Genomic DNA, 25,529 nt, shown 5'->3' with positions numbered 1-25,529 from the left:
CAAACTAAAATTTTAGTCTGTCTAAATTCTGGCAGCACAAATTTTCCTCTCTCACTCTCTATCACGAAACAAATTAGAGGCTGCGCGAAATTTATAAATCTAGTTTAATGCGATTTTACAAACGGAAAATGTTAAGTATCTTCTTATAATGATAATCAGCGGAAACTTAATGAATATATGTGTAAGACTCGGAAATATTAATAATTAAAATTATTATTTTGCAGCTTTCAGTGCTCGGCAACGATGCAAAAGTAGTGCTGCAAAATGATCGCTTGTCCTCTCATGCGATTTCATGCATAGCGATCAGCTTCTTTCAGACTTTATTGAAAAATGTGACGTCTTATCGAATTTTGCCATGCAAAAATACATAATCACTGCGGACGGCAGTTCGCGTTAGTGACGATAGCAGCACGAAGCACGAAGGGTGCGAAAGGCGACTAACTATATATACAGCTAAGTTGGAAAATTTGCTACGACTGTCCGATCAGATCGAAATATATACCAATCGAAAGGTTTAGTCCTAACTTACAAAATGGCATACTAAAACTTTTTCTAATTCACCTGGGTCATGAGATACGGGGGTGTAAGTGGGAGGGGAAAGATTTGCATGATCGCAGCTTGTGGAGCCGTTGGTGCTTTTTGGTAAAATTATTTATTTTTTAAAAAATTTTATCAAAAATACGCGTCGATTGATACCTCGATGACCCAAATCCGTTAACTGGCTCAAAAGATAAATAAATTTGAAATTTTTAGTGGACTTTTCAAAATAAAATGAAAAGTTAGTTTCTTTGTTTGTCTGTTTGTATCAAAGCGCTAAAAAAGCTAAGATGTAATGATGGGGATTTATTCCTCTTTGAAACTCTAGAAATGTTTGTTTTACGACTTTTTCAATTTCCCGCTAGTTTAGCGGGAAAACGCTAAATCCCGCTAAAATTTAAGCTTCAACAGTTTCCAAACCATAGAAGCTACAGATATGTTCTATATATCATTGGAAAGGTATGTTTGAGGGCTTTGATGCGTACCTTAAAACTTTTTTTCTAAAGTATTCAGGTGACATTTTACAGGTGATATTATAATTTTAAGCTTACATTTTGGCTATTTTTGACAAAACGGCTCTAACGATTTCTGATAAATTTTATTATGTTGTAAAACGTACAATTTCGCGTTTTTTGGTATATGAAACATAAATTTTGGTTGAGGCGTTTGGAAGATATTACCTGTTAAGTGAATAAATACATTTTTCTATCGGTCGAAAATCATGTTTTAGTACGAAAAACTTTTTGGTTTTATGAGATATCTCAACCAAACTGATACAATATACATTTAACTTGGTTTTATATATCCTGACCAAAGTTGGTTCAAATCGGACTACTATATCATATAGCTGTCATAGGACCGATCGGGTCAAAATAAGGTTTTAGTATGAAAAACTTGTTTGTTTAGTGAGATATTTTAACCAAATTGATAGCATTTGCATTTAAGTCAGTTTTAAAAATCCTGACCGAAGTAAGTTGTTATCGGACCACTATATCATATAGCCAATCGGTCCAATATTAAGTCCTGGTATGAAAAACTTTTTTGTTTTATGAGATATCGTAACCAAACTAATAGAATATGCATTTAAATTAGACTTATATATTCTGACTAAAATTGGTTCTAATCGAACCACTATATCATATAGCTGTCATAGCACCGATCCGGCGAAATCCAAGTCTTAGTAAGAAAAACTTTTTTTTTTTTTTTTCATAGTAAGTACGGGGTCTCCGACAATAGAGTATGCTCGGCTGTAGCAACGCGATCAAAGCGAGCAGGGGGCGGAGCCCGCTAGTTTTTTTTATAATTAAAGAACAATTTTTTTTTAAATATGAAATACGTTGAACAACTAAATTTATATATTTTACTATTTGCCTGCTTTAATGATAAAGTTACAATGTCAAAAGCAAAAGCAATTGAAAATTTCTGATATCCACATAAAAAACCTCTACACGAGGTAAAGTCTAGTGACGAGTATTTCTAGCCCCAAAATTTCTGATATCAATTTTGTGACGAACAAACTTCAGTTTAATCTAAAAATTTTAAATAAAAATATAAGTTAATAAAAAAAAAAGCGAAAATTGGCATTCGGCACTGCGCAAAAAGTAATTTTTATGTACAAAGAAGCTCACCCTTTTTGCTCACAGTGCACAATGCCAATTTTCGCTTTTTTTTATTAATTTATATTTTATTTAAAATTTTAGATTAAACAGATTAAACTGTCATCGATGATGGGAGAACTAACTCTCACTGTATGTAAGGGTGGGTTATATCAACACAATAATATTTTAATCTAATTTTATATTTGTATGTACATAAATTATACATCAACATTTTCATTACATGATAACGATAACATTTTTTTTTTCGCTCGATTTTTACTAGTTACCCAAAAAAAAATGGGTACCCCAAAAAAATGGGTACTAGTTCGTACTAACTTTGTGAGCTTACACTGCGCGCGCCTGGCATATAAACGTATATATGCAGTCTCGCTCGCACGCTCAAGTTGTCACGCAGATGTAAATATTGTAATTATCAATCGAAATTTGCGCATGTAAATCCTTTTTAACGATTTGTGAGCGAAGTGGGCGTGGCATCCAAAATTGGAAACAATCATGATCTGCGTATGGTATCCAGGAAATACATACCAAGTTTGAAGTCTCTAGCTCTTATGGTCTCTGAAATCGACGCGTTCAAACAGACGGACATGGCTCAATCGACTCGGCTATTGATGCTGATCAAGAATATATATACTTTGTCGGGTCTGCCACGCCACCTGCTGCCTGTTACATACATTATGCCAAACACATTATACCCTTTTTGCCATTTTCAATGGGATCAGGGTATAAAAATGTATAAAATTTGGGGCCAACAGTTTGTTTCAATTCTAGCTTATATTCCAGCAATTTTTTCCTCGTTGAAAAACTCTACGCGTCTTTGTTTTGTTTTTAAACGAATGACGCCGATTTTTTCTTGTTGGGTGTACAAAGATTGAACAGTTTAATGTATTTACTAATTTCGCCACATTTTTAGACCCCGTACTTAGAAAAAGTACAGAGGTCTATTAGGTTTGTTTTTAAGGATATGTAAGTAAGAGGCGGAAGGAGGCGTGGCAGCCCCTATAAAGTATATATCGAGCCCTATTTGCATAAATAACGTAAGCGCTAAAAAGCAAATTTTACAGGAGAGAGTAATTTTGAGTTATCGTGTGTCGTGTTTCGTATGCCGCTTGTCGCTTACGTTATAATAGACAGGTCAATATCTTCGTAAATACATACAATCCAAATTTAATATTTTGTGTGCAGATGCGTTTGGTAATTATGAACACATTTGCATCAAAAAACAAATTTCGGAAACAAGGCGCTTACGTTATTTATACAAATAGGGCTCGATATATTCTTGATCAGCATCAAAAGCCGAGTCGATATACATAGCAATGTCCGTCTGATTGTATGTCCTGCATGTATGAACACCGAGATCTCAGAGACTATTTTCATATCCACAATTTCATATCGCATTATCTCAGAGACTTTAAAAGCTAGAGACACTAAAACTTGGTATGTACGTTCCAAATCAAGTTTGATTTGTTTTTGTGATCGGACCACTATAAGACCGATCGGTCGAATAACAAGCTTAAGTATGAAAAACTCTTTTTTTTATGAGATATCTTAACCAAACTGACAGAATACGCATTTAAGTTGAATTATTACATCGTGCCCGAAGTTGGTGCAAATCGGTCGACTATGTCATATCAGAAATTTTGGGGCATGGAAAGACTTTTTGTCACTAGACTTTTACCGCGAAGATGTTTTTTTTTGGAAGATATCAGAGTTTTTAATTTCATGTGCTTCTGACATTGATACTTTGAAAGATGGATATCACTGCGGACGGCAGTCCGCGCTAGTGCCAAAACACAGCTAATATTAAAAATTTTCTACGACTGTCCGATCAGATCGAGTTATATACCGATCGATAGATTTAGTACTAACTTACAAAATGGCATACTTAAAGTGGGAGGGGCAAAATTTAAATGATTGCAGCTAATGGGGATGTTGGTTCAAAAGATAAATAAATATGAAATTTTTTGTGGACTTATAAAAGTGAAATGAAAAGTCAGTTTGTTTGTTTGTCTGTTTGCATCAAATCGCTAAAGAAGCTTGGATTTAATGATGGGGATATATTTTCCTTTTCTAAAATCTAGAAATGCTTGTTCTACGACTTTTTGAAATAAACCGCTAGTATAGCGGGAAAATGATAAATCCCGCTAAATTTTAACCCAAACAGTTTCCAAGCCATTGAAGCTACAGACATACCTTTAAACTTTTTATCTAAAGTACTCAGGTAACATTTTACAGGCGAAATAAGCAGGACATCATGCTCTCAGGCTTTTAGAAGCCTTTTGGCACCCCAAAGCTTGAGGCATTAAATTATAAACCGATTATTAAAATGACAGTCGGGACTTTATGCATTTTCTGTCAGATTAACGTTAAAGCGGTTGAGATATTTCAAAAAACAAAAATACTAAACGTGATTTCGTACTAAAACGTGATTTTTGACCGATCGTTTCTATGGCAGCTATATGATAGTGAACTGACTTGAACCACATTTGGTCAGAATGCTGTGGACCAACTTATGCATTATCTGTCAGAATGGTTTAGATATCTCAAAAAACAAAAAAGTTTTACTTACAACAACGTGATTTTCGACCGACTGAAATGGCAGCTACATGTTATAGTGGACCGATTTGAACCAATTTTGGTCACCATGTATAAGACTGACTTAAATGCAATATCTGTCAAATTAGTTGAGATATAACAGAAAAAAAAAAGGTTTTTCCTACTAAAATGTGATTTTCGAGCGACCAAAAAATGTATATATTCAGTTAACGGGTAATATCTTCCAAACCCCTTAGACAAAAGTTTTACATATATCATATACAAACTAGTCGGCCGGTGCTACAGTCGAGCATACTCGACTGTCGGAGACCCCGTACTTACTATGGCAAAAACTATAAATGGAAAAAATTAAAATATTCCGATTTGAACCAACTTTGGACAGGATATAAAAAACAATTTTTATGCATATTTAATCAGTTTGGTTACGAAATCTCATTAAACAAAAAAGTTTTTCATACTAAGGCTTGATTTTCGCCTGATCGGCCCTATGACAGCTACATGATATAGTGCTCCGATTTGAACCAACTTCGATAAGGATGTATAAGACTAACTTAAATGAATATTCTATAAGTTTGGTTACGATATCTCATAAAACTAAAAAGTTTTTCATACTAAAACTTGATTTTCGCCCGATTGTTCCTATGGGCGCAGTATGATATAATGAAATGATTAAACATGTATTCAATATTTAATGTCAATATAACATTCATAAATAATAATTTCAATAAATTGTAAAAATTAAAAAAATAGATTAATATTAGCTGGAAAGAAAAGTTGTTCACGCCGGGAATCGAACCCGCAACAAAGTTGCAAAAAATTTTAACTGGCAGAGGTTCAACGTGTTGAGCCACTCTCGCACTTATGCGTTCAACCTCCCAAATGGCCATATTGCCTGTTTTAGTGCTTAATTACAAAGTAAAAGAAATAAATTATATTTTAACATTTAATGTTAATATTACATTTAAAATAAGCACTGAGTTTGTTTTGATATAAAATGAAATTGAATTCGAACATAAATAAATTAAAAATCTTTCGCCCACGGCAGGACTCGAACCCACGAGCACCGTCCGTCTCCGCGACGCAGAACATTGTAAGCGCACGACCGATTGGACTCAAATTTGTGATATAATATTTTAATACAATTTTTATTTTATCAAGTTATTTACTTAAGTTTTAATTACTGCTAACGCGCCATCAACGAATTAAACAGCGAAATTTATTATTTAAATATTTTCGCTATTTACTTTGCCATCGGATTGAAAGTTTTATCAAAAATCAAGGACAATTATATCTACGTCTGTGCAAAATCTTATAATTTCGATATGAAATTTTCTATGTCGATTTGCAGGCGGTTAAGGGCATGGCCAAATTTTGAAATAAAATCTGCTTGCGAAATTTCATGCGTATTATAACTATATTGGAAATAAATATATAAATCGTTACAAACATTTTTAGATTTTCGAAAAGGAATAAATCCCTATCATTAAATTTAAGCTTCTTAAGCGCTTTAATACAAACAAACAAACAGACAAACAAACTGACTTTTCATTTCATTATTAGAAGTCCACTAAAAATTTCAAATTTATTTATCTTTTGAACCAGTTGTAGGATTTGGGTAATTGAGGTATCAATCAACGCGTATATTTGATAAAAATTATTAACAAATAAAATATTTTACCAACGGCTTCATTAGCTGCAATCATTTTAATTTTGCCGTCCCACTTAGGTCGTTTTTTTTCATTTGGTAAGTTAGGACTCAACCTTTCGGTCGGTATATAGCTTGATCTGATCGAACAGACGTAGCAAATTTTTTTTAATCAAAAATAAAACTCAAGTTGGTTGGTTAAAATAACACCTTAAATTTGATTTTGATTCAAAACAAAATAAATCTCAATAAATAATCATTATTCTATGAGTTTTATTTTTTTGCTCAAAAATAATGATTATTCCTGATATTTATTTTTTTTATCAAAAGTTATCATAAGCAGGGACCGTAACTATTACAATTTTTATTTTAAAAATCACGTTTAAATGATTATTATATGATGATTTTTACAATTTTCTTCACCAGTATTAATTATTTTAGAAATAAAAATAATTTATAATCATTTGTTTTGATTAAAAAAAAAACTCAAAAATAATGATAATAAATGATTTTTATTTTTATCAAAATAAAACACATCAAGAGCTAATGACTTTTGTGTTAAACTTTTCGCCGATCTATGATTTAATACCTTTCATATGATTCATCACATGTTCTTCATGGACGAATATTAAGGATCCTATTCCTTTTGAGTTTTATTTTGATCAAAAAAATAAAATCATTTACAATCATTACACTAGACAACTGCCAAAAATTACAAGAACCAAACCTACTTTTTTGGATCGATTTGGGGCCCCAAACGACGAAAAAATTTTTTTTTATGGTGAGATTTTTTTTAGAATTTCTTAAAAATCTGTCTTTATTTTATTACTTTTTTTTCAGAGGTGCACCCACATTTGCCATCATTACTCTGAAAGTGCCAAAACCGATTTTATTTTTTTAATTTTATTTTTTCTAAAATCTAATGAATATATCTATAATTCATTAATACATAGATTAAGATTTAAACCAGTAATTTAAGAGATATCAATTGTTGAATTAAGAAAATTATGATTTTTTTTGAGCTGTTTTCTTAGCTTTTTTTACTTCAAAATTCGAGGAAAAGTCGAAAAAAATGTATAACATTTTATTTTCTATTTTATTTGCATAGCTGCATTAATTACGCGTCTATGGAGGGACGGCGATATAATATTATTTTGTGTCCAGGCATGTTTTTTGTCAATTTTTTGACTTCCTTGTAGAGCAGCATGACCTTTAGTATGAAAGTTTTTTGTGTTTTTTTTTTTAGATATCCATATATATAGCTATATTAATTACCCATCGTTAAGTATGTTTGCCGATAAAAATCTATGGAAAGACGGCTAAGTTATTAGCATATAAACAATGAAACAAGTTTTTCGCAAAGGTTGATTTTCGACTGATCAGTCCCATGGCAGCTATATGTTATAGTGGTCCGATTTTAACCAAATTTTGTAAGGATGTGGAGAGCAATTAAAGATACCCAATTCATGAGTTTGATTAAGATATGTCCAAAAATAAAAAGTTTTTTATACTAAAACTTGGTTTTGTACCGTTCGGTCCTATGGCAGCTATAAGATATAGGCAACAGACTCGAACCAAAATTTGTGAAGATATAAAGGACAACATAGAATACACAATTTGTGAGTTTGGTTAAAATATCTTAGAAAATAAAAAATATTTTCATACTTAAGGTGGATTTTTGACCGATCGTTCCTATAGCAGCTATATTGAATAGTGATCTGATTTGAACCAAACTTGGCAGGGATTTATAACACATTACCATTTATACAACCTATGCGATTGGTCGATATATGTCAAGAAATAACACAACTTTTCATACTAAAGATGGATTTTCCACCGATCGTTCCTATGGCAACTATATGATATAGTTAACCGATTTGAACCAACTTTGGTCATAATGTGTAACACAATAACAAATTCAAATTCTGTGAGTTTGGTTACGATATCTCAAAAAATACAACAAAAATTTTCATACTAAAGGTCATGCCGCTTTACAAGGAATTTAAAAAAATCGACAAAAACATGCCTGAACACAAAATAATATTATATCGCCGTCCCTCCATAGATTTTAATGAATCATATCTTAAATGACGCGTAATTATCGCAGCCATGCAAATAAAACAAAAAAATGTAATAAATGGTCTTTTGACTTTCCTCGAATTTTAAAGTAAAAAAAACTTAGAAAATAGATACAAAAAAATTCATAATTTTCTTAATTCAAGAATTGATATCTCTTTAACTACTGGTTTAAGTCTTAAACTTTGTAAAATGAATCACAAAAAACCTAAATGAGGTAAAGTCTAGTGACAGCAATTTCTAGACCCAAAATTTTCATATCAATTTTGTGACGAACAAAATTCAGTTTAATCTTAAAATTATATAAAAATATAAATTAATATAAAAAAACGAAAATTGGCATTCGGCACTGTGAGTAAAAGGGTGATCTTCTTTGTACATAAAAATAACTTTTGCGCAGTGCCGAATGCCAATTTCGTTTTTTATATTAATTTATATTTTATTTATAATTTTAGATTCAACTGAATTTTGTTCGTCACAAAATTGGATATGAGAAATTTTGGGTCTAGAAATTGCTTTCGTCACTAGACTTTTACCTCATTTAGAGGTTTTTTTTGTGGGATATCAGAAATTTTTGCAATTGCTTTCGCTTTTGACATTGTATTTTTATCATTAATGCAGGCAAATAGTAAAATATAAAAATTTAGTTGTTGAACGTATTTCATATTTAAAAAATTTGTTTTCTTTAATTATAAAGAAAACTAGGGGGCCCCGCCCCCTGCTCGCTTTGCTCGCGTTGCTACAGCTGAGCATACTATACTGTCGGAGACCTCGTACTTACTATGAAAAAAAAAGTTTTTCATACTAAGACTTGGATTTCACCCGATCGGTCCTATGGCAACTATATGATATAGTGGTTCCGATTAGAACCAACTTTGTTCAGGATATATAAGTCTTAAATAAATGCATATTCTATATTAGTTTGGTCCGATTTGAACCAACGATATATAAAACCAAGTTAAATGCATATTGTATTAGTAAGATTTCTCATAAAAAAGTTTTTCATACTAAAACTACCCGATCGGTCCTATGACAGCTATATGATATTGGACCAACTTTGGTATATATAAAACCAAAAAGTTTTTCGTACTAAAACGTGATTTTCGACCGATAGATAAATGTATTTATTCACTTAACAGGTAATATCTTCCGAACCCCCCAACCAAAATTTATGTTTCATACACCAAAAAACGCGAAATTGTACGTATTACAACATATTAAAATTTAACAAAAATCGTTAGAGCCGTTTTGTCAGAAATCGCCAAAATGTAAGCTAAAAAACTTGATTTCACCTGTAAAATGTTACCTGAGTACTTTAGAAAAAAGTTTAAAGGTACGCCTAAAAGCCCTCAAACACACCTTTCCAATGATATATAGAACATATCTGTAGCTTCTATGGTTTGGAAACTGTTGAGGTTTCAATTTTGGATTTAGCGTTTTCCGCTAAACTAGCGAGAAATTGAAAAGTCGTAGAACAAATATTTCTAGATTTTGAAAAGGAATCAATCCCCATCATTACATTTAAGCTTCTTTAGCGCTTTGATGCAAACAGACAAACAGACAAACAGACAAACAGACAAACAGACAAACAAACTGACTTTTCATTTCATTTTGAGAAGTCCACTAAAATTTTCAAATTTAATTATCTTTTGAACCAGTTATCGGATTTGGGTGATTGAGGTATCAATCGACGCGTATTTTTAAGTAGAATTTTAAAAAAATAAAAAAATTTACCAAAAAGCCCCAACGGCCCCATAAGCTGCAATTATCAAAATTTTTCCCCTCCCACTTACACCCCCGTATCTCATGACCCAGGTTGGTTAGAAAAAGTTTTAGTACACCATTTTGTAAGTTAGAACTAAACCTGTCGATCGGTATATAACTCGATCTGATCGGACAGTCGTAGCAAATTTTCCAACTTAGCTGTATATATAGTTAGTCGCCTTTCGCACCCTTCGTGCTGCTTTCGTCACTAACGCGAACTGCCGTCCGCAGTGATTATAGATATATTCATTAGCTTTCAGAAAAAGTGAAGCTTTTCAAAGCATTCGGCATTCTCGAGTAATAATGACAAATATGGGCGCACCTCTGAAAAAAAATATTAAAGGAAGCCAAATTTTAAAAAATTCTAAAAAATAAATCTCACCATAGAAAAAAAAAATATTTTCCGTCGTTTGTGGCCCCATATCCTCAAAAAAAAAAAGTTGGTTTGGTTCTTGTAATAGCCAAAAAGTTCAAATTTGACTAGTGTTATTTTTGAGTTTTATTTTTTTTTATCAAAAATAATGATAATAAATGATTTTTATTTTTTATCTATCAAAAATAATGATTATAATCATAATTATATAATAATTATCGGTGAAGAAAATTGTAAAAATCAGAATTTTTAAATTCATGGGAGAAATGCAGAGAATGTACAAAACTAAAGATTTTTGTGTAGCTAGTTTGTTCTACATCCATTACAAGTGAGTATATTTTGTATTTAAAAAAAAAAAAATCAATATTTACGGTCCCTGATCATAAAATAATGATTATTTCTTGAGTTTTATTATAAAACTTATAATGATTACACTCCCTGCTTTTAAAATTAAATAAAATAACTTAAGGCACAAATAATTTTTGTTTTTGGGTGCAGTTTAGCCTAGCCTTTTCTGGCAACACTGGTGTAACCATGTAAACTGTTAGCTCAGCAGCCGCAGCAACAGCAACAGCTAATTGCATAATATTAGCTCATTGCATTGGTTCGGTTTGCGACTCGTGGCTACAAGTGGCTGTGAAAAGTCACATGGAGCCAACAATGGGCAAGCCACAACAAAATAAACTTGCATAATAATAGAGATGAGCAATTGTTGTGATTATTCTACTGTAACACAGTCTGTCTGAATGTCTGCCAGTCATCCAGTATGTCACTCTATCACGCACATTAACAAATCAAACCGAACCGAAACTCATAACTTCTACACTCCACCTATGCGACCCACTTAAATGGTTGAACAGCTCAGTAAATACTAAAATTAGCCAACTGTTTGAGCCATGTCATGAATAAGTCATGAGAATACTGCAAGTTAAGCACTTAAATTACGTAACCGTTTTAAATCCTATTACCAAATAGTCAATAAAAGCAATTCAGCACGCTAATAAGCTAAAAACAAACAACAAGTCAGTAAAGTATAGTAATTAGAACTATTAAAAAATATACTGTTTGTTTTTGCAATACGTATTTAAAATCTTGCAACACCAAAATATAAAATAGACCAATTAAATAAATTGGGATAACCTTAAGAAGCGTCTTCTAATTTAAATGACTTTCGTCTCATTCCCAGGATACTTGAAATATACAATATTAAAACTATTAGCGATATAGCAACACAAATTTAACAATATTGGGTTCCGAGTCTCAACAATTAAAATGGTCGCAAAACCCAAATTAAAAGAAATATACACCCACAAAAAAAAAGCCTCTACATAAGGTAAAAATCTAGTGACGAAAGCAATTTCTAGCCCCAAAACTTGATATCAAATACCGTGACGAACAAAATTTAGTTTAAACTAAAATTTTAAATAAAAATATACATTACTAAAAAAAAAGCACGAAAATTGGAATTCTGCACTGTGCGCAAAAGGGTGAGCTTTTCCAAATGTCAATTTTCGTGTTTTCTTTTATTAATTTATATTTTTATTTTAAGTTATTATGGTAAACTTATCTGGGGTTTCAATTTTAGGGATTTCGCGTTTTCCTTTAAGCTAGCGGAAAATTCAAATAGTCGTAGAACAAGCATTTCTAGATTTTTGAAGGGCAACAAATCCCCATCATTAGATCTAAGCTTTTCTTTTGAACTAGTTGTCGGATTTGGGTGATCGAGGTATCAATCGACGTGTATTTTTGATAAGAATTTAAAAAAAATGTTACTAAATGGCCCAACGACTCCATTAGCTGCAATCATTTCAATTTGTTCCCTCCCACTTACACCCCCTTATCGCATGAACCAGGCGAGTTAGCAAAAGTTTTAGTACGCCATTTTGTTAGTTAGGACTAAACTTTCCGATCGGTATATAACTCGATCTGATCGGACAGTCGTAGCAAATTTTCCTTATTAGCTTTATATATTGCTAGTCGCCTTGCGCACTCTCCGTGCTGCTTTTATCACTAGCGCGACTGCAGTGATTTTATTTTCTCAAATGTTTTATTAATTCTTAAATTTTTTAATCCTATAAAACTTGCTAATGAATAATATCTTAATTTATTAAATAATGAATTTTAATTTTGTAGTCATACTATATGTAAATAATGTTGAGCTATAAAAAAAAAGATAGAATTCAGTTTCGAGAAGTAAACAATTTTATGGTCCAAGGCAAAGGATAACCAAAAAGAACGCTTACTGGTTGTCAGACATTAAGAATTTGTCCCATCCAATATTGTCATTTTCATTGCACTGATGGATTCTTTGCATGGTAGATCTATCTTTTCAGTAAAACTCATTATTATTACGAGTATTTTTGATCTTACATTGTTGACCCTATTCTTAAATTCTTAGTGGACTGATCATTCTATGAATCATATTATTATATGTCGTATGTATAGTATATTTTTCAAGTTTTCCAAATATCTTAAAATTTAATTTCATTTCATTGCCTTTGTTTGAATATCAATTGCGTTACTCACCTGAAAACTCCTGGGGTATCAAAACAATTTTCTTGCGCTGAGATGCCTGAGATTTGGCATTGTATCCATGGTAAATATGACGCTGTCGCACCAGCCTGTAGAGCAAAAAGAGTTCATCGTGACTGGATGGAACGTGGATACTGTTGCTGTGATTGGTGTGGTGATGGTGGTTGCCACTGCCACCACTAGACGATGATGTAGTGCCGGTGCCAGTACCAGCATCATTGCTGTTCCTGGGCTGCTGCTTTAAGCCCGCCGAGGAGCTGCTCGATGCGGCTGTGGACGATCCATGCGATGAACTGGACTGCAGCGTCTCATTAGAGCTCTTGCTGGTGTACAAGATGCGCACAACACGGGGCAGCGAATACCGCTCGAGGAATACATCCGCAGATAGAGGTTCCTATTAACAGCAGCAAAAAGATGAAGAGCGTCATTCAAATTGAATGCAATGCATATTTATAATACTCACCTCGCTACTGCTGCTGCATTTGGATGTCTTGCTGTCGCCAGTGGAGTAATCGCCGCTACCATTAAGTGCGCCACAAAAGCCACTGTAGCCACCGTAACCATTACTGGCAGTGCAACCACCTGCATCACCGCCGCCTAAGCCATAGCTGCCATTTGCGCTGTTGCGCTGGCGTCGCGCCAGACGCTGCTTCAACTCGATCTCATTGCGACGCGCCAGACGCGCATTCTCGAAGTCCGCCACGGAGAACATGTTGGAGCTGGTGTCGTGGGAGTTATAGCGACGCAACTTGGGTTTACGTGCCTCAGCTGCTGTGGCAGTCATCGCCAATGGCCCGTGATGTGCGCCAGGTGGGGCACCTGCAAGAACAATGACAAAACACAGGTAGGCAGGGCCCAAAGCGAGTGCATTAGTGAGGCAATTAGTATATATGTATTAAGTACTATATAGATATGTATATATTTATAATTGTCGCCCCGTATGCATTGGGGCAAATCCCACACAAACTGATACACACACACATGTACACACATACACAGAAATGAACAGTAAACGCGAATAGCAAATAGTTGACTTACAGCTGTTGCCAAGCGCAGCCAATTTTCAGTCCAAACGATTGCACAGTGGTAAAATGCAGTGCAGAATTCAATAAAAAAATAAAAAATACATATCGACAATCGATAATCAAATGTCATTTAAAAATGGATAAAGTATTTTGCTTAAAGGCAAAGTTACACTGGAAGCTTAACGACCGAGGAATGAAAACTCAAGTACTCAAAACTGCATACATTTTGGCAATATACATTTTCTCATTCCGCGGTCGTTTCGATTCCAGTGTAACTTTCCCTTAAAACTATAAACTAGGCACTTAATGCAAATTCCAAAACAAATAAGATTAAAATTTAAAGAAAAAATTTCTGATACACAATATTCAATTTAATATATAAATTTAAAACAATATATAAAATTTAATGAAAAAAATTACATTTTGCACCAGGGTTGAGCTTCTTATTACATAAAACTTAGTTTTTACGCAGTGCCGAATGTATTTTTTTTTTTTCAATTTTAGCGGGATTTAGCATTAACCCACTAAACTAGCGGATTTTTCAAAAAGTCATTTAACAAACATTTCTAGGTTTTCGAGATGGAATAATCCCCATCACCAAATCTAACAGCCAAACTGACTTTTGATTTCATTTTGAGAAGTCCACTAAAAATTTCAAATTTAATTATCTTATAGAATAAAAAAATTTACCTAAGGCCCCAACAACGTCATTAGCTGCAATCATTTAAATTTTGATTGCAGAAATATAATATCGTACGATTCTTCTTTTTAAATTTGGTTGAATAAATAAATGTTAAAAAAAAAAAGATGTATTTGTAATTACGTTCTAATAAAAGTAAGATCAGGTCTTAATTGACAATAAATTTAATTAATGAATCTACCAAAAGGTATCGCATACTGTTAATGATTTTATAGAGAACTTGATACCTTTTTATAAAATTTGCTATTAAAATATATAAAAAAGATTGTTTTGATCGCTTACAGAGTCATTTATACTAATTCAGTTTCGTTTTTTGACTAATCTTATTAGAATGTTATCTTAAAACTGGACATAGGTGATCAATTTGAGGCACGAAACACACCTAAAATTAACGATGTACAATCAAAAATATCACAAAGTCTGTTTGCTTTCCCTTTACTGTTAGGAGTTTTCGTACTTTTAGAATTTTTATTTGCAGAATGTTAATTTTTTACCTACCTAGAGAGACATTGAACAATTATAAATGAAGCAAACTGTTTTAGGAAATTCGTGACGGGCCGTGTCGCTCGGGCTACACAAAAGTATCGTGCTGGTTCGTGCCTGTTTTTAATAGCGGCTCGGGTCGTGCCGGGCCTGAAAAGTGAGGGCCGCGACCTAGGTAAAATTACCAATAATTTGTAAAATACTCCAATGACTTTATATTTCATTCAACTTTTATATTGATGTAATTAGAAAAAAATATAAATATAAGAATTGTTTGTTACGTAACGGGTATAATTATATTGAGCTACACACCGTTTATATTTTATTATTCTTGTTTAATATCGGGTTTAACTTTTGTAAACAGAACAAAGTCCATTCACTCATTGTTTTTAAATTAGTGTGAACGAACTTTCTACGAAACCAGATATGCCGCTCTATGAGTATGAGTGTGTGAGTGAAATAACAAGTACGTGACTTTTTAAAATTTTTAATAATTTAATTTACATTTTAAGATGGAATATTGAAAAACAAATATATTATTTATCTGTCCATTTATTCGTACATTCACCTAAAATAATCAAAAAAACACATTTCAGCTAAGATCTAATTAAATTGACATGTACACGTTTCAGTTTTTAACCAATGGATAATGGATGGAGAAAAAATAGGATAGGTTGTTTAGGAGTTCGAAAATCAGTTAACAAAAGCAGGTAATTCAAATATAAATAGTGATTGAAAATTAATTAAATGCATTGTATAGAAAAACAGTAAAATCTCAACTTTATAGAACTTATAATAGATCACTGTACATCAAACTATAATATCCGTATTTACGTGAGTCTACTGTATTATTATTGTGGTATTTTTGCTGTCAAGTAAAAATGTATTTCCTTTTTTTATTATTAAGAGAATATCATGTATTTCCTCAGGTGAGCAAGCACTTGACTTTAATGTTCTATTTATAGTTTATTACCGAGTCAAGTACGCCTGCAATTGTTATGTGTACAATACATACTACATGTTGATGCATACAAACAAAACTTGTACATAGATATATATGTGCATACATATGTACATGTATTGTATTTTATATGAGATTTCATAAACTAACAACTCCTCAACGCAATTAAAGGTTAATATCTTGATTTTGATTGCTTATTGTTCGATTGCTGCCCATTGCCTGTTGCCTGTCGGTGTTTCTGCTGTAGTTGCTGCTGCTGTTGTTGTTATTGTATTGATGTAGATGGTTTATGGGTCGCTTATGCTATTACTCACACTAATTGCAGACATTTGGCTTAATTTTTTTTGTATACTTAATAAGTACATGTGAGTACAACTGCAAGCGGGCAAAGCCAGGCAGCAGCTGAAGCAGCGCAACGCAAAATCACAGCGAAATTATTGTACAATAAAACAAAATAAAAAAAAACAAGAAAAAAAGTAAACGTTTTGAAATTTTGCTTATCTTTTGTGAAATATCAATTGCAGCAACAGCTACAACAACTGTGCCAAGTGCTCGGCTTTCGGGTGGGCGGAGAGAGGTGTACGCTCGGCGTTGTCGTCACGTTTGTGTGGAATTACGCGAAGCGAACGACGCGCGCCGTTAAAGAGGAAGAGAATAGGAAAATGCATGCGAAAGCAACAACAACCACCACATGCAAGTAATGAGCAGAATCAAACAAATCAACACGACTCTCGCTCTTTTACTCTCTCTCGCCTTTTCACTCGCTGTTTCTCGCGCGTGCCTTGCCTTTGCCTCACAAAATAGTATGTATTTTCACATGCATTTATATATGTATGTACGGTTGTGTTTGTATGAATCACATTTGTAATCACATACACACATTTATTTCCATATATATTCGTACCCTCACCCTTTCCCCTATCGCTTCACTTACCGTTACAGGCAGAAGCGCTGTTGCCGGGTACGACTTGCGCTGCAGCTGCCACTCCCCCTCCCCCTCCAATTGATGCTACCACTGAAGCTCCAGTGCTCCCATTCGCTCCTGCTGTGGGTGGCGCTGCGCTCGCCGCTGCAGCAGCTGCCATATGCGGACTGCTCTTCACTAGCCAATTGGCCAGATGACGTTGACGCTCGAACTCAATGTTTGTGCGTTGCATTTTGGCTATGCAAAAATTGTAGTTGCGGTTTAGATATTTTTGTTTTTTTGTTTATTTTTATTATTATTGCGTTCACCGACGACTGCGTCGACAGCAGCAACGCGTTGCCGTCGACGTTATTAACTACCGTGCACGTTAAGCGTCTCGCGTTGTCAATTGTCAAAAGCTTACTAACGCTGAGCGCAACGTAACCGAAGTACAGATCGCCCACCGCGCTCCCAGCCAGACGCGTCGTCGTTGTCGCTGCTGCTGCTGTAATGAGCGAATGAGAGAAAAGTTTACATAAGTGAGCGCGCAAAAATATAGCAACAAAAATGTGCAAATATGTATGTTGATGTTAAGAGAGAGTGGGTAAATGAGAGACATAGAGAGAGCGCGCGAGTGAACGAGTTGATTGCCTATGGCTGAGTGTGCGTGTGTGTGTTGTGCATAAATTATAATTGGCCTGCGTAACTCTGGCAACGATGACGACGTTATCACCCAGCTGCGATTGAAATTCTCTCGTCACGTCTCGTGCTTCGTTCGTTGATGTTTGCTGCTTCGCTTGCTTGTTCAATGTCGCCCCGCACCTTAATAGTTAACGCATCCACCAACCCGCCTGAGCGAGCCAGAACGTCTGGCAGCGCAACGACCGAGCGTCATCTTCAAACGATATTCGACGGCGACAGCGACAGTATGCGCGACTCGGTCGGTGCGGGTGTGACTATGACCGTGTCAGGTCTGACGTATAGCTACATTAATACATGGTAAATATTTACACATGTGTGTAAATACGTACATACAGTGGCTCTCAGCATATTTGACCCACTACATTTTTAACTATGTACGTATGTTTTGTTTTTATTGCTTAATGCAGATATTTCGCTTTAATTTCAACATTTATTAATATTTTTATTTTGATTTGTGTCCCCTTCGGATGAAAAGAAAAATGTATTAAAATTTAAGTATGTAAGAGTTGTGGGTCAAATAAGCTAAGAGCCACTGTGTCTACTTAAATATGTAGATACATACATATGCATGTATTTTTCCTAATGCTTTGCATTTTGTTTTTATATAAGTTCTTTCTTAGAAAGGGTCTCATAATATTGTCATAATTTTGGCACAACGGCAACCAGACAAAAAGGAAACATTGTTATGTACATTTATGTATGTATGTAAATATGCAAAAATACATACAGATACACACATGTGATATACATTGTAGTTCATTTATGTGTACTTGTTCCGCATGACGTGTTGAATTAAGCGATCTGTCGACTTACGTCGCATTTAACTTCTGTTGCCAAGCAAATTGTTTTTATTAGAGCAATTAAATTGGATTGTATCACTAAAAGTACTATATTAAATCTGTTGGGATTATCCGTATGTGTATATGTACTTATGTATGTATCTGTTTGTACATTGTAAGCTGTGATGACACTAAAAAAATTTACGACAACTTTGATATCGCCATTTTCGGGTCGAAAACATGTCAATTGGCAGCGAGCAGCAGAACAAATTTAGTATGAAATGCTGAAATACAAATTTAAACACAATTTCGCTATTGGCACGAGTCATATTTTTGCTTTTTGTTTGACGTAAAGTCTCTTATGTGCATACCAAACAGCTGTTTAAGATCAATGTATGAATGTGTATATGTAAATATGCATGTACATATGTATGTATGTACATATGTATGTATGTACATATGTATGTATGTACATATGTATGTATGTACATATGTATGTATGTACATATGTATGTATGTATATACACGTCGCAATTACCCAGTAAAACCCGGAGCAACGTGTTCCGCCAAGCAATTCCTTCTGGCAACCTTATGATTCATGCAAAATGAGTAGTATATGGCTTGACAGGGTGCTAAAAAAGCTCAAAAAAGCCTTGCAATAGGAGTACGTTGCATTTGCTGACTTTGGAAGGCTAAACGCCAGGTCTTTCAAAACGTTCGCTGCTCTGCTATGTGTTTTGCCACGCCCTCGCCTTCGCAAAGGCAGGCACAAACTCTGTTAACTATTACGAAACAGCGGGCATAGCATAATTAGCGCAATTTTTACAGTTTTTTCTTTTTGTTTCTTTCATTCTTTTGTGGATGATCTTCATATACTTGTAATTTTTCTATCGCAAAAAAGAAGAAGCTGCCGTCGAGTGCGCACGTGTTTGCAAAGTGATTGTGAAATATGAAAGCTTGGAAAAATATTACTTTTACATCGTGTAAGTATAAAAATATAGTAATTTCTTTCGTATTTATTGATTTATATTTATATTATAATATTTTATTTATTTATTTAGGAGCCGTCAAATATATGATTTATGTATGTATAAATACGAAAAAATGCGTGGTTCGACTTTATATTGAAATGTAAGTACGAGTAGATACTATTTTATGTAATACAGAGTTTAATTCTTAAAGTAATTAATTTTTTTTCATTTCTTAAAGTGTGGATGCACACGCAAAACCAAGCCGACGCCTTTGGAATAGAGAAAACCGAACCAAGACGAGACAACGCACTGGGGGGAATATATACTATTTATAGATTTAAATATAAATATTTTCAATGTTATTATTTATATATCACATTTGTCTAAGCAAATATATATGCATTTTCAATACTTATTGTTTTTTAATGTACGTTGCTTATCCACTCCGAAGCAATGCCTTTTGGAAGCATTATGTTCGTAGCGAACGCCGCAGGCCTGCTCTACTGCCTTCTACAAGAAGGCCTTCTGCAACGTTGTTCTTGGAAATGGGCGTTGGAAAGGGAAATGGGCGTTAACAGAGCCATAACAGAAGCCCTGCCAAACTACCTTGCAATGCTACCCTTCTTTCAGCGTTTCACCCCTGTATAATAGCGAATGGAAAACGTCAGGTTTAGCAACTGCTCTTACGTTACTTAAGATGTGGTTTGAAGTTACTTTCGATAGGAGCCAAGTTTTATTGGGTAACTGGCATCGCTGAACATGCTCATTTGTATAAGAGTGAAAATAAGACCAATACATATGTGTGTGTGCCATCGCAGCTTAATAAATGCATTCAGCGTTGCCACAAGGCTTCAAAACAGCTGTTTGTATTAGAGATTTCTTTCTTAAGTTAATAACAAAACAAACCATTTGTTTACCTTATGATATCATCATTAGTATTTCGACACGATTTTGTTTTTGTGCTGAGTGCATTGTTCAATGAAAGATTCAGACAGCCTTGAGAAAGCGTATGCGTAGTTCGATGTGTTAAGCATAGATAACGCAGCACAAACAATATTTAATTGTTGTTTTTGTTTTTTGGATCCGGAAATCAATTTACGCCAGAAATTAAGGGGTATTGCCCATTACGTTTTATTTCTTAAAGAGTACTTTGCAAATTTGCTTAAAATGCGCGTCATGTTAGAGGATATATGTACATACATGCTAAATGATTTTTTTGATGCTTACGTTATTAGAGCAAAGCAATTCGAATGGTAGAGGGTATTTCATCTTCGGCTTTTCAAGTCAATCTAATTTTACTGTGTTTTTTTTTAGTGTGAATTAAACGTGCACGCAAATTTGCCATTAATTTGAGATTTTGGGCTATAAGCCCACAGTATTTAAAGCTGTAAATCACTCGTACATAAATATGAATCATACATATGTATATGTATATTATTACATTACAAAAAAAAAAATGGAAAAAGAGAAACCCAAATTCATAATCTAATATTTACCATACTCCTAAATACAATTCATAGTCATAGCTTTAAAAAAAAATTATTAACCCTCCACTGCATATGCATGGAAACAATAAGGAAACCATTTTTTTATGGAAATATGTGCTTATTTAGATTATTATAACATATATTTGAGAATTTTTTTTGCGGTAAATAGTTTAGGAAAAAAAATCTATGCACTAAGGGGGAAAAATAGTAAGCCATATATGGCTCTATAATACATTTGGCTCATTCGACGCCATTTTCATCATTCGGCCCGAATGTGGACTTCATTTCATTATAAAATCCGAATGATCATTTTGGCTCATTCATAATGAATGTGAAGATTTTTTGTTATTCGCCCGGCGAATTTCAGTATCTTTTATCGAACACGCGATGTTTATCGATAAACTCGTGAAAAAATCAAGTATCACCTTAACCAGCTGTTTTTTCAATAAAAACAATAGGCTTTAAATTTGCTCCAATGATAATATCAAAATAAATATTAAAATGTTCTTATTGTCAGCTTTTTATAATTTGTGCACCGAAACCGAACAGCTGATTGGCTTTGGGTGAATATCAAATATCTTTACAGCTTCACATTTGGTCGTGGAGAGCCAAATATGGGCCAGATTCAAATGTGAGCAAATGTGAGGGTCGAAATAGCCTGTTACTCTGTGTTAAGGGTTTTGAACCAGTTTACATTGTTATTGTAGCAAAAAAAAACATAGTTTTATATACAAGTGTAGGAACACTTTTAGTTAAAGCATATCATTAATATGTTTATGTTAATTAATTATAATCATTAAACTCAGTTTTCTTTACATAAATTTCGAATTCAATCAGTTAGTGTTGTCCAAATGTACACTATAGAATCACTGCGGACGGCAGTTCGCGCTAGTGACGAAAGCAGCACGAAGGGTGCGAAAGCCGACTAGCAACATATACAGCTAATTTGGAAAGTTTGCAATGACTGTCGGATCAGATCAAGTTATATACCGATCAAATGGTTTAGTCCTAGCTTACAAAATGGCATACTAAAACTTTTTCTAACTCGCCTGGGTCATGAGATACGGAGGTGTAAATGGGAGGGGAAAAATTTCAATGATTGCAGCTAATGGGGCTGTCGGGGCCTTTTGTTAAAATTTTTTATTTTTTTTTATAAATTTTTATTAAATTTACGCGTCGATACCTCGTTGATACCTCGATCACCCAAATCCGATAACTAGTTCAAAAGATAAACAAATTTAAAATTTTTAGTGGACTTCTCAAAATTAAATGAAAAGTCAGTTTGTTTGTTTGTCTGTTTGGATCAAAGCGCTAAAAAGGCTAAGATGTAATGATAGGGATTTATTCCATTTCGAAAATCTAAAAATGTTTGTTCTACGACTTTTTGAAATAACCGCTAGTTTAGCGGGAAAACGCTAAATCCCGCTAAAATTGCAATCTCAACAGTTTCAAAACAATAGAAGCTAGAGATATGTTCTTTATATTATTGGAAAGGTGTGTTTAAGGGCTTTTAGGCCTACCTTTTCTTAAGTACTCAGGTAACATTTTACAGGTGAAATGAAGTTTTTAGCTACATTTCTGTCCAAACGGCTCTAACGCTCTATGAGTATGTTGTATTACGTAAATTTTTACGTTTTGGTATATCAAACATAAATTTTGGCTGAAAGGCTTGGAAGATATTACCTGTTAGCTAAATATATACATTTTTCGATCGGTCGATAATCACGATTTAGTACGAAAAACTTTTTGGTTTTATGAGATAGCGTAACCAAACTGATAGAATATGCATTAAACTTGGTTTTATATATGAAATGATCTGATAGAAGATTCAGTGATTTTGTCCCTGTTAGGTATACTATTTTGTTAGAGCAGTCACATTTACTTTAAAATAGTAGCCATTAGTAATAGTGGAGTAAATATTGTCCAACTCTAGTGGGTATTTGGTTTGAGGAACGCCATATCAAGCTGTTAACAAACTTTTTGTGACAGGGCATTCAAAATTCGGTTTGCTTTACTTTTTATTTCCCTCCACCATCATCGGTATTTTTTTTTATTTATTTATTTTTTGACTACGCTTTGTCAACTGCTTCGGTTGGGCTAATGAGCATCGGCAATTCCCGTGCGCCTCAGGTGTTTCCTCTGGCATATGACGCATGGAGCGCGGCTTATGGGCTTGAGGTGGCGTTGCCAGTGCGTTGGGTTCGATGTTCGGTGTTAGTAGTTCGCTATTCGCTGTTCTATTGTCACTGTCTATGTTTATTGTAGTTTTGTTAAATTTATTTCCATGCGTAGCTGTTGCTGTCAGCCCTGTTGCCTTGCCGCTTTGCCGCCCAGTTGGCCTGTCAGCTGTCGCCGCTTTTGATGAATCACAGGCCTGGTCAAACAGCTCTAAAATACTTGGGTATACACATAGAAAATGCAAAATTCATGGCCGTTGTTGCGTGGAATGCGGTGAAGGCGGCTTCGCATCTACGGCAAGCTGGCAAATAAGCTAGCGTGCTGATGGTGAGGGGGGAGGAAGATTATAGCAAGATGTACATAGTTCAAGCGCCGCTTGGGCTACGCAAATATTTGAAATCTGTTGCTAGGCGACGTACCGTTGCGGTCTGTGACTCAGTTAGTGGCACTACAGTTAGTGGTCAGCTAAGCGGCGTCAGGTGGCACAGCTGTCAACTGATATCTTTGCAGGCAACAAAGCTTGGTTTGGGTCAAGTTCTCAGCCAAGAGATCTGTAAACTCGTATTATGGGCAGCATAGACTACGGCAACGGAGAGAAACTAAAAAACTTTTAAAAATATTCCTATATTCATTACAAATTAAATAAAAATATTTATTATAGAGTGGTTGCACTTTGTACGCTATACATACGTACATAAAAACCAAGTAAAACGTTCAAACGTCATTAATAACCATTCAAAATTATATTTTGACAATATCTTTAAATGAAAATGATCGTCTTCTATGCGTTAAATAACAACAAAACTAAATAAATTTGAATATATGAATATAAATAAAGTTGATAAAGTTGATTGTGCAAAATAAACATTTGTCTGTCTGTCCATCCGTGTGAGCGAATAGATCTATAAGAGGCAGATCAAGTTTGTTTCAAATTTAAGCCACGCCCCCCTCCGCCCCCGCAAATTGCGAAAAACAGTTTGTTCGGCTGTATGAACAAAGGGATCACAGAGACTATGAGAGATAGAGTAACCGAATTTGGAACACAGATTTTTACCCACGCAGATCAAGTTTGTTTCAAGTTAAGGCCACGCCCCCCACCGCCACCGCAAATCGCGAAAAACTACCACACCCACTGTTTTTAAGATAATACGGTAATTACCGTTATCTATTAGTATTATCTAATATCCCACTGAATCGCAAACTTTTACGTATATTGAAGTAAGTAACGGGTATCCTATGGTCGGGATCTCGACTATAGCCTTTCCGACAATTTTTAACTAGGCGCCGTACTTAAATAAAAGTTCTGGGGTCTATTAAGCTTGTTTCAAAGAATATGTGCGTAACAGGCAGAAGGAGGCGTGGCAGCTCCTATAAAGCATATATATTCTTGATCAGCATCAATAGCCAAGTCGATATAGCAATGTCCGTCTGTCTGTCCGTCCGTCTGTGTGAACACCTAGATCTCAGAGACTATGAGAGCTAGAGACACCAAACTTGGTATGTATGTTCCTCTATATTGCCAGCAGATCATATTTGTTTTAGAATTTGGCCACGCCCCCTTTAACGCCTAAAAATCGACTTAAAATTTCATATGCAAGTTATAAGAACAATTGAAAATGTGGGCTGTCTGAAAAATGTATAATATATTTTAATTTCAGAAAGCAAGAGCGAATTATATTGTGCATTAACCAATGCACCAAAATTTTGTCACACGAACGCCTGCTTTGGCAATATGTCTTGAGTATATTATTGCTACCGAATAAGCGCCATTTGTTGATTATATATACTGTCAAACTATAGCAAGCAGCTTTGGGTCAAAGGACGGGTTTCGCTATTTTAAAAATATTGTGTGATTAAATTACGATTGTGTTTTAATAGCTTTTTTTCAATACATTTTTAATTGAAGTTTTAGTGAACAGCAACAAATTGTTCAAAACATTTTGTGTTTCACTTCAGTATGCCTTTAGTTCAGTATGGTTCAGTTGTGTTTTGAATGTTTTGGTCCTATTTGGCTTGTATAATATTAGTTCTATTGCATGTCGTAATATCAAATATCAAAAATGTTTGACACTGAAGTATTTTGTTTTGAATTTGAGCAAGCACTCTGTAAAACATAATTGTGCTTGTGCAGCTCTCTTATATAGGGTTTAACGTTGAAAAACAGGCCCTTATTTGAAGACAAATAAAATAAAAGTAAAAAATATTTTAATTTGTTGTTTTTGGATTTAAAAAATAAGAAT

At 34.2% G+C, this 25,529-nt stretch overlaps 1 protein-coding gene and 1 long non-coding RNA gene across 4 annotated transcripts in view; one reads left to right on the top strand and one right to left on the bottom strand.

Moving 5' to 3' along the window:
* Positions 1 to 25,529, bottom strand: part of LOC117782077 — a 93,174-nt gene that overhangs the window by 4,575 nt on the left and 63,070 nt on the right. The window contains exons 1-4 of one of the 3 annotated variants that reach the window (XM_034619019.1): positions 17,995 to 18,016; positions 17,203 to 17,677; positions 13,563 to 13,918; positions 13,094 to 13,493 (exon numbers count right to left, since the gene is read on the bottom strand). In XM_034619019.1, coding sequence (XP_034474910.1) covers positions 13,094 to 13,493; positions 13,563 to 13,918; positions 17,203 to 17,425 — 979 coding nt within the window. In that variant the 5' untranslated portion in view covers positions 17,426 to 17,677; positions 17,995 to 18,016. Of the gene's footprint in view, positions 1 to 13,093; positions 13,494 to 13,562; positions 13,919 to 17,202; positions 17,678 to 17,789; positions 17,806 to 17,994; positions 18,017 to 25,529 lie in introns of those variants that run through there. The other 2 variants (XM_034619020.1, XM_034619018.1) reach the window with 2 other exon arrangements.
* Positions 19,457 to 19,961, top strand: LOC117782083. The gene is made up of 3 exons (XR_004617226.1): positions 19,457 to 19,636; positions 19,715 to 19,784; positions 19,863 to 19,961. It is a non-coding gene; the product is annotated as an uncharacterized LOC117782083 (long non-coding RNA).

Source organism: Drosophila innubila, assembly GCF_004354385.1.
Source record: "Drosophila innubila isolate TH190305 chromosome 2L unlocalized genomic scaffold, UK_Dinn_1.0 4_B_2L, whole genome shotgun sequence".
Lineage (NCBI taxonomy): Eukaryota > Metazoa > Arthropoda > Insecta > Diptera > Drosophilidae > Drosophila > Drosophila innubila.
Note: the sequence above shows the minus strand (reverse complement) of the source record. Positions and strands in the feature narration are given on the sequence as shown.